This window comes from Rousettus aegyptiacus, unplaced genomic scaffold (genome assembly GCF_014176215.1).
Source record: "Rousettus aegyptiacus isolate mRouAeg1 unplaced genomic scaffold, mRouAeg1.p scaffold_m13_p_6, whole genome shotgun sequence".
In the NCBI taxonomy this organism is placed as follows: domain Eukaryota; kingdom Metazoa; phylum Chordata; class Mammalia; order Chiroptera; family Pteropodidae; genus Rousettus; species Rousettus aegyptiacus.
The window spans coordinates 8,481,760-8,501,639 of NW_023416309.1; the positions used below are offsets into that span (position 1 = coordinate 8,481,760).

A 19,880-nucleotide genomic window follows, 5' to 3' on the forward strand; every position below is an offset into this window, starting at 1 on the left:
TAAGTTATTAAATAAAATACTCCATGATATTCTACCACTTTTTAATGAAAATAATAACTGAATCTGCTAATTTCCAGATTTTAATGGTTATACGGTGGTTCTATAGGAAAACACTTATGTGAACTATAAATCAAAGGGTGATGGAGTATCATGTTTGCAACCTACTCTCACAGGTTCAGAAAAAAAATTTGTGCTGTATCTGCAACTCTTCTCTAAGTTTGATATTGCTTTAGAAGAATAATAAGAAGAGAAAATTGAGGCTGAAAAAGTTATATAATCTGACCAAGGCTGCATGGACAATAAGTAAAAGCTTCAAATTGCAACTCAGGTATATATGTGACTACTAAATCCACAGGCTCCTCCACCGAACACATGGCCCTGGACATCCCGGCTGCCACCCCCAGACCCTTCAAATCAGCTCACGAAGACCTCTTTTTCTGTTCTTTCACCTGCAGCACAGCTCTCCTTTCCCCAAGCTGAGTTGAGGTCCTTTTGGTGGAACTGCTCCCCCACTTACCACGGTCCTGCCCTGGCCCTGACTCCACTACCCCGCCTGGCCTGGCCCCCGCATTAGGGCACATGGCAGGCAGCAGCAGTGCAGCTGGAAGCACTCAACACTCCAAGTAGCCTCTGGCTGGCTTCCTGCTCTTAGGAGTGGAATTCCATCCGCTGAGCATCCACTCCCCCAAAACTTCTCCCACTCTGCCTGAGCATCTCAAGATTTTTCACACCACTTATGAGTAAGCAAGACAATATTTTTTCTTTTTCCCCACTGTAACCATCCCTGCAGTTTGAGATTTCCTCCCAATCAAGTGGCTGAATAGGGGATCTCATTAATTTCTAGGTTCATATATTATGCCATCATTAAAGACAACACCACTGCAGGTTAACAGACATCTCCCAGGCCCAAGTCCAAAAACACTGCTCCCTGTGACCTTCTGGTCCTTGCCCTGCCTCGCCACAGCTGAGTTTTTCCAATACAGAGCAAACGGAAAGATGAATAACCTGTGATGCCACAGTCATTACCCGTGACTCTGAACCACGTGCTCAGGAACTCGATAGCAGGCTCCAGGAGAGGGAGCTTGGATTCCGGGAGGGCTCAAAGCTGAGGCATACACATTATAGTTTGTTCCAGATCAATCTAATCACCCTCAACTTGAGCCAGGGCTTCTGCACTCTCTAGAATCACATGGACACTTCTAAGGACAAAAGAAGCTCTGGGCTGGAATGGCCCCAGGAAGGAGTGTCATGGAGATATTATTGAATGTTGCTGAACTGTCCTTTTGCTCCCATGGAAATAGTCCAGACTTGGTATGTTCTTTCCTGGTGGTGGGCATTTGGGGGTTGGTGATCCAGGACTGGGGGCTGAGGCCCAGGAGGGGGACGGCTCCCTTGCCATGTGCTTCTATCTGGCCCTGTGTAAGTGCTCTCATCCTGCACTACTTGGGAACCTGGGTGCAGGAAGGTGGGAGGCCTTCAGCCCAGGGGGAATGTCCCTTCCTACAGATCTGCAGTTTCTCTTTAGCAGGTATCCTAAGTGCCCCTCCAGGCTCAGTGAGTGCTCTCTGAGGAAATGTGCTGTGTAAACGAGATGGTTGCTTCCTGCCTGGCCCTCCTCAGAGTAGAGGCCCTTGTGATAGGATCCTCTCCAGGGTGGAGAGGAAGCCTGGTAGCCAACATTCCTATAAATAGTGCTGTCCACCTCCCCACTCTGACCGGGAGGCCGAGATCCACATAGGCTCTTTTGCTCTGTTTGTGTGGGTGAGTTTAGCCCCATCCCCTTGGTCTTCCCCAGGGCATGAGCTGCAGACAGTAAGAACCAGCCCGGCAGTTACCAACTTTACTAAGGGCCAGGCTGGGAAAGAGTTGGGAGTTCTTTCATAGAATCATAACTATGGGTGCAGGCAGATGGGCTCACAAGCATCCTCATGCTTTGCTGGGCTCCTTGGCCAGGTCTGTTCCCACCCAGAACTCCACAGGGGGAGAGAACAGCCTGCCAGGAGAAGGGGACACCCCAGCAGAGGGAGGGGTCTCCCCATCGTTGACCACCTTGGAGTGGCCAAGCCATAGACCCTGGTTCATCTTTATTCATCCTCTGGAACATGATCCCTCAGAACCTGAAAAGAGGGTAGCTGAGAGTATGTGGGACAGATGGAGTGAGTGAGCGACCACATCCCTCCTCCCAACAGCCTGGGAAGGACAGGTCATGATTGTCTCTAGGACACAAAAGATTCAGTTGAAGTTGAGAGTGGTGAAGTGAGTGACCCATGGTCATATGGCAAGATATAAACAGAGACTCCATTATAACACAGGGCCTCTGACTCTCCAGAGCTCTTTATACTTCTTCTTGACCAGATCCCATACCACCTCAAGGCAGAGTAATGGGGCATGAGACTGTGTTAGATGCCAGATGATGCTAAAAGTTCTCAAGGATGGTTTAGCTCTTCTCAGAGCTCCTTTCTATCTGTACTTGCCCTGGTTCTCAGACTCAGCCATGTGCCTGAATCTTGACAAAGCACAGCGAAGGAAAGGGAGACCTTTATAATGCTTCAAATGAGCTGATGGACCTTCCTTTCTGCAGGAGGAGCAGCTGGAGCAGAAGTCATGTTGCTGTGCTCTTTGGTCCTCACCCTCATTCTACTAGTAGTCTCTGGAATTGAATTTGATGGGACGAAAGTTTGTGTTGGGAACCCAGGCATCCCCGGCAATCCAGGATCCCATGGTCTGCCAGGCAGAGATGGGAGAGATGGTGTCAAAGGAGACCCAGGACCACCAGGTACTGTCTGGGAGACCTCACCTTCAGCTAAAGGACCACGACCTGTTTCCAGGGGCCTCATGTGTTCAGGGCTTTGGGTTGGGTACAAGGGTCAGCTGGATGGTGGGGCACGATGGGATATTCCCAGGGCCCTTACACTGAATTGGCCCTGGCGGGTCTCTCTTCAAAGTGCCCATGGAGTGACAGGTGAATCAGCCTAGCTGATAATGGAAGTCCAGCAACAGGAGCCCTACCCACTTGTGGGTGATAGATACCATACATCCATGCTCCCTTCTCTCTGCAGGCCCCATGGGCCCCCCTGGAAAAATGCCAGAACTCTCTGGGTGTAATGGGCTGACTGGAGCCCCCGGCATTGCTGGCCAGCGTGGAGACAAAGGAGATCCGGGCGAGAGGGGCCCTCCAGGTGAGCAGGGTGGGGCACGTGGGCAGTGGCAACATGGACACAGTGCTCATGTGACTGTTGCATGAAAGATGATGGGGATCAGTAAAATCATGGAAGCCCCTGACGGGTACACTGCTCAACCTAAATAAGAAAATATGAGGTTGAAGAGAGAAATCCATGGGACCTGGGTAGTAGGTCACAGTGTAAGAACTGATGAGTTTTGAAAGTGCTTCACACATCATGGCTGCTGAAGAGAAGACACAGGGTGTCAGGTATGGGAAACGGGGCAGCACTAGGAGGCAAGGGAGATACTTCTTAGGGCCAAGGTGCAGCGGCATTCTGAAAAGTATATGGGTACATGTGGACAAGGATCCAGGCAGCTGGAGTAATAAGGAGCCACCATGCAGAGGGGAACTCCAAAGCTCTGAGTAGTAATCGAGGTCCATCAGGAGAGTGCAGAGAGAACCACACTTGCCCTTGATGAAAGACGGGGGAAGGGGCTCTTCCCTGAAACTAGGAAAACCTACAGAAGTGGGCAGACAGAACCATTCAAGCATGTATCAGGAGACGAGAGCCGGGAGGGCTCAGGAGGTGCAAGGCTGCATGAAAGGAGTATGGAAACACTCTCCAGGGTTTCCAACACTAGGTCTGACCGGTATAGGGAAGAATGACAGGCTTGCAGCTGCGATCACGCCCGCTTGGCAACGAGTGAGGGGTCTCTGTTGGACTGCCCCTCACCCTGGGTGGGGATCTCTCTACAGGGCTTCCAGCTTATCTAGATGAGGAGCTCCAAACCACGCTTCGCCAATTCAGACATCAAATCTTACAGTCAATAGGAGGTAAGTGGACCCATTATGACCTTGTAAGGTACGGGTTTCCCATAAGTTCCCCATATCTTCAGCGTCAGGCTCCAGAACCTAGAGACTTGACAAACATGTGTGAACATGCGTGTCTTGGGGACAAGAATGATACTTCCCTCTTTTGATGACTTTGATGGCCCAGAGGGACAGAAGTGGACAGTGATTAGCTCGATATCGAGGGAAAGCAAGTTCTCTGCCTATCTTGCTTTCTATTCAATCTCCGGGAATTTAATTTCTGGTACATAATGAGACAGTTAATAAGTGATTGTTAAATGGATAAATGAATGAATGGAATGATGAGAGCATAGAGGAGAATTTAGAAAGACTAGGATAGGAAGAGAGAGGAAAAACAGAGAAAGAAGTAGATGAAGAGATTAGGGAGAGCATAAGGCAGAGAGCCCAAGTGAGGATAAGAAGCTTAGAGACAGGATTAGCAACCAAGATTCCTCTGCTTTCAGTCCTCAGTTTGCAGGGATCCGCACTGGCAGTGGGAGAGAAGGTCTTCTCCACAAATGGGCAGTCGGTCAATTTTGATGACATTAAAGAGACATGTGCCAGAGTGGGTGGCCGCATTGCTGTCCCGAGGAATCCAGAGGAGAATGAGGCAATCGCAAGCATCGTGAAGAAGTATAACATTTATGCCTACCTGGGCCTGGCTGAGGGCCCCACCCCTGGAGAATTCTACTATCTGGATGGGGCCCCTGTGAATTACACCAACTGGTACCGAGGGGAGCCCAGGGGTCGGGGCTCAGAGAAGTGTGTGGAGATGTACACAGATGGGCGGTGGAATGACAAGAACTGCCTGCAGTACCGACTGGCCATCTGTGAGTTTTGAGCGAGCATCAAAGCCACAGGAGAGATAGGGTCCCGCCATGCTTTTCAGCCTTTATCCTCGGATCCACCTGATATATGAGATGCTATAACTGCTTTTCAACAAAATGTATTTGCAGATATTTGAGTTGGAGACATTTTTAGCAACATCTCTCTTTAGTAGGGCCCCAGCTCTTCCTCCATGATCACTAATCAGTCTGATATGTCCCCAGAGCCTCTTCTCAGCACTGCATGCTACATCACCACTCCTAACGTTGCTCTTTGCCAAGAGATAAAGACTTCCTTCTTCCTCTTATTGTCCGGTTCCTTCATTTATAGGTGGCAACAGTGAGGACCAAGGATAGAAGGTCCCTCCAAAATACACAGAGTCCTTGTCACCTGGCCCCCTATACTGTTTCTCTGCAGCCCACTGCCGGGCCAGTCTCACCAAGATTTAGTAGTTCTGATAAAAACAGGCAAACTTCTGTGAAATTTCAAGTGTGTGGAGCTAAGGACACATTTCTAATTTCCGAGCAGCCTGGTGCCTCTGGGGCACACCTGGTTAGTCTCCCTATTAGGTCAGAAGGCCAGCTAGTGCCTCAGCATAGTGGAGGCCAAAACAAAAATAGTGATTAGCATGTATTATTCATGACTTCCTTGAGTCTTGGGGTGCTAACTCAACTCCCTGACTAAAAGCACCTAACCTATACCTCTAGAAAAGGTTTCACTCCCACTCCAGACATAACTCAAGTAACTTCTTGCTGATGGACATATCCCCACACCATTTCAGGTCTCAATAAGGCATTCACATCACTTATCACACCACTGACTACTGATCGAGCACATGCTATGTACCAGGCACCTCGACAAGCGCTTGTAATACATCTTATGAAATATTATTTAATCTTTAGATAATGCCTGGGGACCAGCATTACTGTTCCCATTTTTTATATGAGGATGCTGAGACTTAGACATGTTAAATGTTTTGATTTTTCTTACATGGAGCAAGTGGACTCAAACCCATTTACCCAGACCTGAAGCTCATGCTGGCAATCGCCCCGCCCTCTCGCCGAACAGAGATGATTTAAGTATAATAAATCATGATTGTGTTAACATCAGTTTCAATTGCTCTAGTTTCAAGGAATATCACATTTCTGTATTTATATAAATCTACTTAACTCTGGCTGTGAGCGTCCACTTATGTGAAAAATGGGAAATTCAATCTCAGGTCATGTCATCTTCATTAGCCCTATTACATAGATACTATTATTATCCACAATTTGCAAATAAGAATATTGACACAAAAACAGATTAAAATGATCTGTCAAAGTTCCTGGGCTACGAACACAAGAAGTCAGATTTCAGAGACTGTGCTATTAACCACTAATGCATGGCTGAACTCTAACGGCGGTATTTTACTTCGGGCTTTCCGGCAGGTTCATGTCTGCCCCGCATCATATAATTATTCTGATGTTAGGAGCTACCAGGAACAAATTTACCCATGATTGGAAAGAAACAAGAAGAGGCCACGTTAAACCTACAAGCACACTTAAAGATGCTGCACCTTTCATGTCTGCTCACAGTCACATGGCCAAGCCAAGCACAAAAGAATTTTGGATGTTTCCTCCACATACTCTAGTGCAAGACTCTGCAAAGTCCTATGGCAAAGGGCTTAGATATACAATTACATAATAAAGAGAAATTAAAAAGGAGGAACAATAATTCCAACTATCATGATCGTATTTGCCAAATTTATTAATTTTTTTGCAAAGAACCAGTTTGTATTTTATCGTCAGCTCTAGAGTTATTTCCTTTATTCGTTGATTTCATCACATATTTTATTTTATTTATTGATTTTGATTTTATTTCTTATTTATTATTTATTTGTTTCTTATTTATACTACCTTATAAACAATTTATATATTTCATAGAGTCAGCTATCCTTGGAGGATTATTTTTGAGGCTTCTCATATCAGCGAACTTTCCCTCTGCTGATTTCCTACTGTGTTTAGTAATTTTCACAAGGTTCACTCGAATTACCTGATCTCCATCTGAGCAAATCCTGAGGTGCCTGGGTAAAAAGGATAAGGTCTTCCATTGTTTTTATGTTCTCATGGCACACTAGATGGCGATGAGCTGGAACACTTCAAAATCAATCCTTTATCATGGCATAAACAGCAAAACGTAGTAATAATTATCATAGCAAAGCATAGCAATAGTATACATTCAAATGGCAGATCTATGAGAGGACTGACTTGCGGCTATACATGCTCAAGGGAGGATCCTTTTCTCCTCCAGAGTCAAGGCTTTCTTGTTATATCCCTTTACTTACAGTGCACATCCCTCCTTCCTTCTGCCTTCTTCTCTCCCCTGTATCTGAAGCCAGAGTTCTTCTAAGTCTGTAGCATATGTAGGGTCCTGGTTTTATGTAAATCGCTCGGCATCAAATTTCCACATTTCCGGGAGGCCTGACCATTTGCTGTTTGGGTTGAACAAGGCCCTAAGAGGAGTTTTCCTTGTAATGGTCCCCTCTTAGTGCCTGGCAGGCTCTTTTATAACAGTAACCTGGGATGGCTGCTGAACAGGGAGGACATAGGGACTTGAATATACAGGACCGATGACCTTTGAGAAGTCAAAACACCAATCACAAAGCAGAGTGAATGAAAAATGGCCCAGTTCCCGCTCCCCACCAGGAAAAAAGCAAACCTGCTGAGTTGCTTGATGAGACTATTTCAAAGAGTGAGTATAAATTTGGGAGAGGCGAAGAATCAAAGGTCATGTTAGGGACTTGAAAAAGGCCACTTGTGTCTACGGCCATGCCACCCTGAACAAGCCCGATCCCGTCTGATCTCGGAAGCTAAGCATGGTCGGGCCTAGTTAGTACTTGGATGAGAGACCACCTAGGAAGACCAGGTGCTGGAGGCATAAAAAAATTAAAAATAACGGATTGTAAGCTGACGAGGTCATTGCGATCTGTGAGGTCAACCAAGGGTTGCCTCACCAAAAAAAAAAAAAAAAAAAGCCACTTATTCAGGCTTTGGCAGTAAGAACTGGACTCTCTTGGATACCCAGGCGTGGAGGAACCAAGGGCTGGTCTGGTGTCTGCCTTGCTCATGGTCTCTGCTTTTCTCTTCATTCTCCCAGTTGAGTCCTTCATGTGTGCACAGCCCTGGGTTGAACCCTGGACACAAGAAGATTAATTAAATGCAGCTTCTGCCCTAAAAAGGTGAAAAGACTGGGAAAGTGGGCACAGATGTTTGTTCTAGCTGGAGAGAAATCAAGAAGGCTGCTTTGAGGACATGATGCCGGAAGATTCAGTTGTTCCATTAATGTCGATTGAGCATTGACCGTTTCCAGGCGTTCTTCTAGGTGAGGATACAACAGCTGGGGACGAGACCTCTGATCTGATGAAGTTCTTGTTCTCAAGGAATGGGGCGGTCAAAAACATGCAACCAAATGAAGAAGACAAGGTTATATAGAGATATAGGCAGACAATTCAAACAAAGAATTACAGTTTTGTGATAGAGTGGATACTTAAATTAATGGTTAGAGAAAGCCCTTTCTGCAGAGATAATAGTCCAGCTGAAATCTGAATGACAGCAAACGATTATGCAAAGATAGAGGGCCGTGTCCTAGGCTGGAACAGCTAGTGCGAAGGCCCACATCCAGCTTGGAATGTAGGTAATCTACATACTTCTCCTTGTGCCTTAGCCCTATGACACGCTCGAAGAAGATATTGAGTAAATGTTCTGAATGCAAATGGAGAAATGAGGTGACTCCGTCTTGTCAGTGTCGTGTTGAGGCATGACCTAATTAGAACAATGAATACAAAGATGTGTGCCGGTGCATGTGTGTGTGTGTGTGCGCATGTATTTGTGTGTGTGGTAGATGTTTATACTTATCTCTTCTGAAAATAAATGTCTGCAGAGAACGATCCTGAGAATCTCTGGTCCTAGAGGATCAGTTACCCAGCTGTAGAGATGGATGTGTGGGAGGAGACAGTGGATGGAGTTTAGGGTATTAAAGTAGAGAGCTGACCAGTGCTATGCTTGGGAGAACACCAGTAGCCCTGGAGCACTGCCCACATAAAACAATTCTACAATGGTTGTTTATTAACCCAAAGTTGAAGGCCAGTCCAGCATCATCTCTAGTCACCGGGCTAATGGGGCCTGACATCGCTGAGGCATCTGCCAGGGAACTGGGCTGAAGGACAGCTTTCCTGCCACAACCTCCATGCCCTAAGTAAGTCGTTTCTGGAGAGCAGAGGTGGATCCCTAGGCTAAGAATCTGGCCACTTGACTTGATCCTGGTGAGGTCCAGGCAGGGGTTTGGTGGCGCTGTCAGGCCCACTCAGGGCCTCCCTCTCTTTTTGACCAGGAACGTTGTGTCTTTCCTGGACCCAGTTAACCCAAAGGAAGAATGGAAGTGAGATGCACATGCTAGCAACATGTTGAAGTTCAACCTTGGCCTCCAGCATAATCAAGGGTGGCGGGAAAAGGGAGAAATAGATAGAAAGAGGAATAGTGGTAGAGACTGTGATGAAGAAAGTTTCCTTCCAACTCACTCCTTTCCTGGAGGAAGAAGAACACTGGAGAAAGGGAAGGATTAAGGGAGCTTGCCAGGGTAGGCAGGGGCAGGTGAGTAACTAGGACCGCCAGCAACATTGGGATTATTGACCAGAGAAGAGCAGATGGAGAGGCCCACAGGGACTGGCCTGCCAGGGCTTCCTGGAAGAGGAAGCAGCTTGAGCAAAAGATGGAGAGGAATCTGACAGCTGGATTGGGGCTCAGAGCTGGAGAGGCCTGTGGGCAACATGCAGAGAACACTGTCAGGAGAAGAAGCATGAGCTGAAATCCTGCCATGCCCAGTGTGAACAGAAAGTTTAGGAGCCAGGGTAATGGCTGGCAAAAATGACCTCTCAGTGGAAAATTTCAAACCAAGGGAAGGAGGCAAATGCAAGTCTCATGTGGCCAGGATCAATGACCAAAGAAAGTTTCATGTGAGCTTCAGAGCCCTGACTCAGATCACTCTGGGTCCTGAGCCCCCAGCAAGTGTCTGCTGCATAGCAGAGACTTTACACAAGATGACTGACAAGCTTCTGGGAAAACAGCTGTGGCTGAGGGTAGTTGGGGGCCCAGAGAGTAAAACAGGGGTATTTATATGAAATGAGAGAATGGATGTTGTAAACCAGGTCCCGCCAACAAATGGGCCTTATGGGACCTGAGGTTACCTGCTATCGTCTAAGTCTAGCTTGAGAGCCCATAGGAAGGTAAAGAAGATGCAATTGAAGCTCTCTTGTCCCTCAAGGAAGGGAGTTAAGAAATAGAGCAGCCAAAGCTCACACGGACAATGAGCTCGCCTATGTGCCAAGCCACCAGGAACAGGCCTAGTTTGCCATTTCCAGACCATGTGGGCTCTCATGCATAGGGGCTGCCTAACCCCCTAATCTTTATACCCAAAGGGGCACTGGAGACCCAGGGAGGACAGACCCCTATTATATTCTTCTTGCATCTACCTTTGTTTTAGCACTGATCTAATACCTTTTACTTGTCTGTCTCCCTAGTAGCCTGGGAGTGAATCACAGACAGAGAGAAGGAGGTTCACAGAGGGAAAGGTCTTTCCCAAAGACACTCAATGAATCCTTTCTGGTGTGACAGGTGCCTTCAGTGAGGAATTCTATATTCTAGTCACAGTGCTGATGGCAGTGTCCAAGGAAAGTCTAGAAGGGTCAAAATAGGGCATCTGAGAATAGGTAGATGCTGCTGTCAGCCCATAGCAGAGTTCTGCCTGGGTAACTGACCTCCCAGGTGAGAGTGAATGCTCATCTTGTCCCTAAACTGCTTTTAGAGTCCTGTTGCTCTCAGCCTCACAGGAGGGGAGAGGAGGTAGGGGAAGTGCCTTTTCTGACCTCCAGGAGCTGGGCCACATCCTAACCCATGTTCTACAAACAAGATATTGGCCTTTCTCTTTCTATTCATCTGCTTAGGCCATGATTCTCCTCCCTGTCATTATGCTGATCCTGCTCACATAGCCTCCAAGGTCACTGGGAGCAGAAATGAAGGTCTACTCCAAGAGAGCAGTGACCAATGTCTGCACCCTGGTCATGTGTAGCCCCATGGAGAATGGCCTGCCTGGTTGTGATGGAAGGGATGGGAGAGAGGGCCCCCAGGGAGAGAATGGGGATCCAGGTAGAGTTGGGATCATGGTCTTGTCTTCGTGGGAAGGGATAAGCATTGGAATTATAAACAACCCAGCAACTCTGGGTATTCTGCTGTAGACGCCTTGGAGATGGAAACCCACTTCCTTGGGAAGGAGAAGTCCCGCAGCCATTCAGTTCACCTAAAACACTGCTGTAACAGTTGGCAAATGATTGGCTTCCCTGAACCCTCAGGTGCCTATCTCCATCATCCAGCTGTCATGATTCCTCCCCTAGGATCTTCTGATTCCTCCGCTCCTCCCCCAAGGATGAGTAAATGACTGGTATTTGGGGCCCTCTACGACCATGATCTGGCACTTAGAAGTTGTATGTTCTGATTAAATGGTGCCTGTGCAGGGTGTTGAACATTTTTAGTATCTAATAAACTCTATGCATGAAGGGTAGAAAAGGATGATGCTCTGTGGTCTTGTACTCAAGCCTGATCAAAAGGATTTGTCCTAAATACATTATGGAGAAAAAAGAAAGGGAGCTCACAATTTTTTGTCAAGCCCTGATCTTGGGTGTTCATTTGAGTAATTCATTTATTCCTCCTTCTAAGGGATGTATTAAGCTCATTTGACAGGTAATAGAATTGTATGCAGGGAGACTAAATGACACCCCATCTGGAAGGTGAAAAGGACATAGGTTTCAGTGTCAGATAGATCCATGCTTGATTGCTAGTTCCATCTCCACAGCAGGGACCCCTCTGGGACAAGCGCTCATTGTCCCTGAGTCTCAGTTTGCTTATCTGGGAATAATATCTACCGCACACTGACAAATAATTGAGCCAAGGGTTTATTTTTGTCGAGTCATCAGGATAAAGTTGCTTCTTCCTGCTGTACCCATCAGGTGAACTCTCCTGTGCTTTCCAAAGGTACTATTATTAAGGATTTATCCAAGAAACACTGTGCCATAGGGGAGGATCTGGGTCTGATTGGCACAAAGGAGAATTCAATGAATCAGCAACAGGGACGAAGGGACCACCATGACACTGGGTTGGGGCTGTGGAGGGATCAACCATGGTCTTCATCTTTCTGGAATTTGCATTTTGGTTGAAGGAGGAAGAAAACTAACAACACTGAAGCTGGAAAGAATAGGCAACATTTCCAGGCTTTGTAGACTGAGGGACAAGTAAGCATCTGTCTTTTACAGACAGAAAGTGGCTCCCAGTGAAATGGGCTGGGGCTTGGGAAGGCCACCTGTGGTCTTGTACTCAAGCCTGATTAAAAGGATTTGTCCTAAATACATTATAGAGAAAAGAAAGGGAGCTCACAATTTTTTCAGAAGAAGGGTAGTATTCAAGGTGCCAACTCTCTCTTGGAGAATCCCAGTTCTCTCCGGCCCCCGCGGTGGGCGGGGGGTAATTGAAACCCAGGGAGGGCACACTTTCTTACAGTGGCCCTCGGAGCCTGTGGCATGGAGTGTGACTGAGACTTCCCCTTCTCATGCAGGCGCCTCACCCCACACACATTCCAAGCCTGGCTTTGGGTTGGTGCTTGGAGAGAGAACAGCACATAGTTGGGCCAGGGGACCAGGATCCACACTGCGCCTCAATTCTAGGTTCTTTAGTCATTATACTGTTTTGGGTCTGAGAATTTTCTGGAGAGCTTGGAGCTCTCCAGAATCTTGACCCAAGTAGGTCTGGGTAGCAGAGTCTGTACTTGTGACAACTGTCCCTGCAGATTCTGAAACATGTTCCCAAGAACCTGCTGTAAAAATCAAGATGGACCTAAGATGAAGGATTCTTGAGAGAGGTGGATGGAGGTGCCACGGACACTGTGGTGGACCCTGCTTGGAGGGGGGCTGTATTTCCAGGGATAATTCCCGTAGTCCACAGCACCTCCTAGATTCCTGCCCAGAAGAATTTAGTTAGAGGAGGGCATGCATCTCCATAGGAGTAAAGCCACACACCTCACAGCAGCTCACAGGGCCCCTCTTTACACCTGCCGATTTCTTAGATCTTACTTCTTTCTCCTTTCCACACTGGCTTCTCCCTGGTGCCTCACCACACTCAGGCCACTGCTTGCTCAGGGCCCTGCCACTGCTCTTCCCATAGAGGTCGCTGTGCTCCTTCCTCATTTCCCTGGCTTTACTCACAGACTGCCTGCTCGATGAGTCCTCCTCTGACCACCCCACTTAGAAGACACTCTCGCCTACACTCTCTATGCTTTCTTTCCTCTGTGACACCTATTCTGATCTAATAAACCATATATTGTACATTTTAATTTGTATTATGTTTCTATGAGGTTGAGTTTCAACTGCATGAGGAATGGATTTGATATGTTGTCTGTTTCTCTCACTACTATATCCGTGTTTATGGCAGTGCCTTGTACATAGTAGAAGCTCAGCGAATAATCGTGGAATGAAGGAATGTGAGATGTAAAGAGAGGAGGAAATTTAGTGCAGTTAAGCCTTGCCAAACTGCCCGTCCATAAGCTTCACTCCAGGTGTCATTTGGGTTCAGGCTAAGGTCTTTCGGGGAGATACTAGGATGCAAAATTAGTGATTAGGGAGGCATTGGAGCTTGCTATTGACTGTGCCCCTTCCCGCTCTCACGGCCTCCATGGCAGTGCATCAAGCAAGGATGGGCAACCTCAAACGCTCCCTTTTAGGGAGAGTCTTTCTCCTTTGGCCCATCTACCTGCTGCCATCCTGGCCAGGGTGGAGCCCAAGAGAAGCCGAGCCTGGGGTCAGGGTATCTCTGCCCCTAGCATATTGTACTGTTGGATATGGGATATGGGAGTCATACCCTCTGTGCTTGGATTTCATTCTTAGTGAGGGTCGTACATAAAAGCAGGATACAATGTCCAGCACAGAGCCTCTCAAAGATTGCAGTCCTCCGCTGCCTCAAGCAGAGCTGGCCCCTCCTGCCTTGGGAACACGGTTTCCACATCTGAAATGCCACCTCTCTTCTCATGACTAGTGACTCATAGCTTAACATTCTGCTACAAAACCCTTGCAGAAAAGGACCACGTGCTAACATTTGGAACTTGTCCAGTGCTAAGCATAAAGTTACGTTTTATAGTTTGTTTCTTAGTGGACAAATAAATAAAATAAGGAGATGGACAAATAAGTGAATGAACAAGTTGGCAGCATTTTTCTTCTTTTTGCACATGAATGTTTATAGCAGCTTTAGTTACAACAACCAAAAGATAGAAGCAACACCAATGTCCATCAGCTGATGAATGGCTGAACAAAATGTGGTCCATCCATACAGTGGCGCATTGTTCAGCTATGCAGAGGGATGAAGCACTGAGACATGCTCCGAAGTGGGTAAACCTCAAGAACATCACTCCACGTTAAAAAAGTCAGACACAAAAGGTCATATATTGTATGAGTCCTTTGATCTAATATATCCAGACTAGGTGACAGAGACTGAAAACAGAATAGTGGTAGCCAGTGGCCAAGCCGGGGGTGGGGGTGGAGAGTGGAGAGGGGCAGAATAGAGAACGACTCCTAAATGGCGATGAGTTTTCTTCGGGGGTGATGAAATGTTTTTGAACTAAATAGAGGTGGTAGTTGCACAACATTGTGAAGGTGCTAAATACCACTGAATTCTTTACTTGGAAAAAGTTAATTTTATGTTATATGAATTTCACCTCGATTAAAGAAAGAATAACCAAACTCACAGAATTGGGTATAAAATTCTTAAATATTATTAGCCATTTGTTTTTTTAGTCTTCTTGGGTAAATCTTATGTAGTTTCAGGCTTCGGCAGTCTTGCATGAGGTAACGTGTCTTTTTTAAAAAGTTTGGTTACTTTTCCAATAGAAAAATAATATGTGGTCACTAAACATAAAGAAAAAGAAGAAAATCAAAATTACTGTAATCGTGCCACTTAGAAAAAAGAACTGTTAACACTTATGACTTTCCTGTGATTTTTCCAATCTGTATTAAATGTGCACACATTCTATGATGTGAGTACATATCTATGAAACAAGATTATATTAAATATAATATTGATAACATACTTTTATCACTTCATGATACATTAGATTATAATTTGGTCTGTTTTTGAGAGTTTCAGGAGCATATTACATAGCTTTGCTATTTTATTTACTGAGATATAGTTGACATGTAACATTATTTTAGCTTCAGGTATACAACATAATGATTCAATATTTGTATTTATTGTGAAATGATCACCACAGTAAGTGTAGTCAAAATCTATCACACATAGTTACAATGTATTTTTCCTCATGATGAGAAATTTTAAGATGTATGCTCTTGGCGACTTTCAAATATACAATACACCATTCTGAATAGTAAATACCCAGGACTTATTTATTTTATAACTGGAAGTTGGTACCTTTTGACGACTGTCATCCAATTTTCCCACTAGCCCTCACCTCTTGTAACCACCAATAATCTGATCTCTGTATCTATGAGTTGGCATTTTTTTGTTTTGTTTTTTTAGAATCCACAGATAAGTGAGATCACACACCATTTGTCTTTATTTGTCTAACTTATTTCACCTAGCATAATGCCGTTAAGTTTTACTCATGTCGCAAATGGCAGGATTTTCTTTTTATGGTTGAATAATTTTTCATTGTGTGTATATATATCACATCTACTTTATCCATCATGGACACTTGGGTTTTTTTTTTCTATCTCTTGGCTATTGTAAATAATACTACAATGAACATGAGGGTGCAGATATTTTTCCAATTAGTGTTTTCATTTCCTTGAGATAAATACCCAGAAGTGGAATTGCTGGATCACATGGTAGATCTGTTTTTAATTTTTTGAAGAAATTCCACACTGTTCTTCACAGTGGCTGCACCATTTTACATTCCCACCAACAGTACACGAGGGCTCATTTACCTCCACATTCTTGCCAACACTTGTTATCTATCTTTCTGATAATAGCCATTCTAACAGGTGTGAGGTGATACCTGGTGGGTTAGATTTACATTTCCCTGATGATTAGTGTCAGGTGTCACTTCTGATAAAAATTATGCTTCTGGAAAGGGGAGAGCAAAGAGTCCATGATCAAGGGTAAATACGGAGAGATTGCCCGCCCTAAATGCTGTGGCCTTGGGGCAGGAGAAGGTGCACTGCATGAAAAGTTAGACAGGTAGAGGCTTGACTCTGCCTCCAACTCTGGCAGGCCTTTTCCCTCACCTGTAAAATAGGGACGTGGACACCCATTTTTTGAAGCACCACTGGACCGAGGGGTGTGGAGGTAGAATGTCTACATCCTGTAGTCCCTGAAGGAGAGCCACGGTCCTTACCCTGCAGGCGCTGGATCCTCCTGGGCCTAGGGCCAGGTGTATGCCCATTTCTCCTGCTGCTACAGGTTTGCCAGGAGCCGTAGGGAGAATGGGGATGCCTGGACCAGCTGGCCCAGTCGGGCTCAAAGGGGACAATGGCTCTGCTGGAGAACCTGGACCAAAGGGAGACACTGGACCAAAAGGTGAGCAGCCGGGCATGGAATGCGATGTCTGCAAGTGGTGCTGCTGCCACTAGGATATGCCAGCAGGCGTGCACAGACCTCATCCCAGGAAGAAGGGAGAAGGCTGTGCTGAAGGAGGCACTGGGTTATTTCAGGGATGGCCGAAACTCCTGTTGGGCTTCGTCTTTAGGATGGTACTTCTATTATTGCTTCTCTGACTTGTATTACTGCTCTTATCTTTTAATGTACTCCCACTTCCAAGAAGATTTAGTGTCACTGACTGGGCTGTTCTCTTTCCTCAGGACCTCCAGGACCTCCAGGTATACCTGGTCCACCTGGAAGAGAGGGTCCCTCAGGGATCCAGGGGAGCATAGGACCTCAAGGCCAACCGGGTCCAAAAGGAGAGGCTGGGCCCAAAGGTAGGTGGTTGGTATGTGGCTTGTCTGGGCGGGGAAGGGAGAAATGACAATGGCAATCCATGATAGGACCTATGGCGTGCTCAGAGTGCCAGGAAAAGCCCAGACTGTCAGCTCTGGGTAAGCCTGCTGTGCCCCCTTCCTCCCACATTCCTTCATTAGCCTCCACGGAGTAGCCCCAGGTGGTAAGGAGCAGCGTCTCCCCAGCTCTCTCGCTCTCTCCTTGAAGCTGTGTGTGAAAAGCTTCTACTGAGGGAATGATATAGACTAACCACACTCTCAGCAACATTTGTCCCAATTTGTTTCTTCCTCAGGTGAAGTGGGTATCCCAGGCATGCAGGGATCTGCAGGGGTAAGAGGCCCTATAGGTCTTAAGGGAGAGAAAGGTAGCCCTGGTGAGCGTGGAGCCCCTGGAAATGCAGGGGCAGCAGGTGAGTGATGGAAGATGCTGGGGCAGGGTGTCAGTTCTGCTGTCAGCTCTGCAGTTGCTAATGCCTACCCCTCCAACAACACTCCTGCCATCATGTCAGAGATGGCATTACTGGGCATTGGGGTGAGCCTATATGCAAGGAGGGTGCATCATTGGGCTGGAGGACTGTCTGTATCTATGGAGAGTGAGGTGTAAGCAACAGGATTAGTCTGTATAAAGGGAAGGTTGGTTGTTGGGTGATGGGGATGATCAGTGTACAGAGAGGTGCATGTCTGGGTTCTAGAAACGGACTGTATGTGGGGAGGGTATATTGTTGGGCAATAGCACAGTCCACATATGGGGGAGGTGAAAATACTGGAAAATGTGTACAGAGCTCACCCACGTCTTCTTCTCTGGTCTCAGGGCCTGCTGGAACCATGGGTCCACAGGGACCTCCAGGTGCCAGGGGGCCTCCAGGACTGAAAGGCGACAGAGGTGCTCCTGGGGACAGAGGAGAAAAGGGAGAGAGTGGGCTTCCAGGTAAGTTAGCTTCCCTAGCTCTGGGAGCCTGCAACAGGGTGGGGAGGGAAAGGATGAAGGGGGCCCTCATCAGCTCAGGACAGCCCTTTCTCTCGTCTCTCGGCCAATTATTTATGGGAGTGGGTAAAAAGCAGGAAAGGCTAACAGGCTGGAAGGCAGGACAGTTAGGTTCTGGTTTTCGACTTTATCGCTCTGTGGAGGGCAGCCCTGAGCAGTTTTTTCATCTGATCATTGGGACAAGCACAGCTCCCTTCCCAATGAATTGAATAGCTTCAAGTATCAAATACCCTAATGGATGGGAAGTTCTGGAGGAATATGTATTCCTGTTCCCTTCACCTTCCAAAGGAAGTGTTTTCAGATTCTCAGAGCAAACTCTCTAGCTGTGCAGATGTTAAAGCTTCATAAATGCTATAAATATCCCTATTCTGTGTACATGTTCAACATATCATTGCTGCACCTTTAACCAATGGCAAGAAAACTCCTAGGTCTACAGAGTATTTATGATATTTGTCCATTGCTATGGATACAGGACAAAGGCAGGCGCCAGTAACATGAATAGGATGTAGGGGTTTAGGGCAGCTAAAATGATGGAAACTATTCTCACTCTCAATGGGTCATTCTTGGATAATATTTGTAAAATATTTGAGAGGTGAGGCATGCTGTTGAGACTGTTACTTGTGACTGTTTCATCCAACATAGCTGACAGGCAGCTTGGTGAAATATCAAAGAGTGAGGGACTGAGGTCTGCCACCAAAATGGCTGCGTGACATTAGCTTTGTAAGCATTTGGTTTCTCCCAGTTAAAACAAGGGGGTCTATCCGAAGATTTCTGCAGTCCCTACCAGTGTTCTGATTACGAATGGACACAAACATAATTTTATCTCATATCTTGTGTATTTTAATGCAATTCTGGCTAAGTCAAGCAAAATTAAGATAGATTATTGGAGGCATCCAAGAAGAGCTATGCTAGTTGGCCAGCCTGGACTCTCTGTTTCTGTTGTTACCAGTCTCGTTCACAAACCTCATAGGTTACAGCTGGCTCTCACCCTGTCTCGTAGACAGATTTATTTTCTCCTCCAAGGGAGTAATATGAAATGTGGACAATTTAGCTCTTGTTGGCAAATTGTCAAGAATTAAATGAAAATCAGATTAAGTTACCAAGCTCGCACTGTCCTCAGAGTCCTTCTCAACATGTCAAAGTTTAGTGGCAGTTGGCCTATTGCAAAATGATTGGGTGTTTAAGTCCTACATATATCACAACACTATTTAAATTAAAAATGCACACTTACAAAACGACATATATTTTGCAGGAATACACACACAGCAGACACATTGGAATTGGTGCCGGGGAGTGGGGGCAGGAGGAAAATGGGAAAAAAAGAAATAAACAAATCATGAGAGGAGTAGAAACTGAGACTCAAAGAGAGGATGAAATTTACTCAAGGTGTTATAGCTGGTAAGTAGTGGGTAACAATTTGAAAAAAGCTAAGGACTCTACTCCATCATGCCCTGCTACCTTTTGCTCATAATGGAAACGAAAACAACAACAAATGGTCAAAACGTGACTTGTTATTTATTAATTCTCTCAGCTACGTTTTTACTTTTCCCTTGGAAAGTAAAGTGTCTTCAAGATTCCCTCTTAGGGAGCTTTCTCTTTATTAGATCTTATATTTTGGGAGTGATTTCATTTCTCAGGAGCACAAAAAATAAGATAAATTAATTCAAATTGGGTTTTCTGAGATCATTTCTAGGTGAATAATTCCCATTCATTGAGATTTTAGAGGACTCTACAGCAGGAGTCCCCAACCTCCGGGCCGCAGACCTTACAGGTCTGTGGCCTGTTAAGAACCTGGGCCACACAGCTTGAGGTGAGAGGCATGGAAGCAAGAGAAGCTTCATCTATATTTGCTGCCACTCTTCAGCGCTAGCATCACGGCTTCACCTCTACCTCACATCATGAGGCAGTAGATTCTCATAAGAGCACTGGTCCTTGGTGACAAAAGGGTTGGTGACTGTTGCTCTAGAGGGTTAGAAAGTGGAAAGTTTTTCAGAATTTATTTCTTAACCTGATATACTCTTCCACAGATGGGTGCCAGA

The 19,880-nt window shown here is 46.1% G+C and overlaps 2 protein-coding genes and 1 pseudogene across 3 annotated transcripts; all 3 read left to right on the forward strand.

Annotated features, from left to right (window-relative positions):
• Positions 1-1,657: 1,657 nt before the first annotated feature.
• On the forward strand, positions 1,658-5,946 carry LOC107509426 (pulmonary surfactant-associated protein A). 2 transcript variants are annotated; one of them, XM_016141915.2, is made up of 5 exons: positions 1,658-1,761; positions 2,582-2,776; positions 3,060-3,179; positions 3,920-3,997; positions 4,477-5,946. In XM_016141915.2, the coding sequence occupies exons 2-5, from the start codon at positions 2,605-2,607 to the stop codon at positions 4,851-4,853; spliced, it is 747 nt and encodes a 248-aa protein (XP_015997401.1). In that variant the 5' UTR covers positions 1,658-1,761; positions 2,582-2,604; the 3' UTR covers positions 4,854-5,946. The 2 variants fall into 2 exon arrangements, with proteins under 2 accessions (XP_015997401.1, XP_015977145.2); XM_016121659.2 differs by having other exon boundaries at positions 1,742-1,761; positions 2,487-2,776.
• A 1,688-nt stretch (positions 5,947-7,634) lies between these two features.
• On the forward strand, positions 7,635-7,753 carry LOC118604512 (annotated as a pseudogene).
• A 3,073-nt stretch (positions 7,754-10,826) lies between these two features.
• LOC107520806 (pulmonary surfactant-associated protein D) lies at positions 10,827-18,065 on the forward strand. Its single transcript, XM_036223593.1, has 5 exons — positions 10,827-11,016; positions 16,324-16,440; positions 16,722-16,838; positions 17,150-17,266; positions 17,668-18,065. Exons 1-5 carry the CDS (start codon positions 10,884-10,886, stop codon positions 18,048-18,050), a joined length of 867 nt encoding a protein of 288 aa, XP_036079486.1. The 5' UTR covers positions 10,827-10,883; the 3' UTR covers positions 18,051-18,065.
• Positions 18,066-19,880: the final 1,815 nt, after the last annotated feature.

Bases quoted from the DNA above. Each gene is read 5' to 3' on its own strand.
- LOC107509426 (XM_016141915.2), top strand. From the start codon at position 2,605: ATGTTGCTGTGCTCTTTGGTCCTCACCCTCATTCTACTAGTAGTCTCT. The intron at 2,777-3,059 runs GTACTGTCTGGG...TTCTCTCTGCAG, and splicing joins AGGAGACCCAGGACCACCAG to GCCCCATGGGCCCCCCTGGA. The intron at 3,180-3,919 runs GTGAGCAGGGTG...ATCTCTCTACAG, and splicing joins GGGCGAGAGGGGCCCTCCAG to GGCTTCCAGCTTATCTAGAT.
- LOC107520806 (XM_036223593.1), top strand. From the start codon at position 10,884: ATGAAGGTCTACTCCAAGAGAGCAGTGACCAATGTCTGCACCCTGGTC. The intron at 16,441-16,721 runs GTGAGCAGCCGG...CTCTTTCCTCAG, and splicing joins GGGAGACACTGGACCAAAAG to GACCTCCAGGACCTCCAGGT. The intron at 16,839-17,149 runs GTAGGTGGTTGG...TTTCTTCCTCAG, and splicing joins AGGAGAGGCTGGGCCCAAAG to GTGAAGTGGGTATCCCAGGC.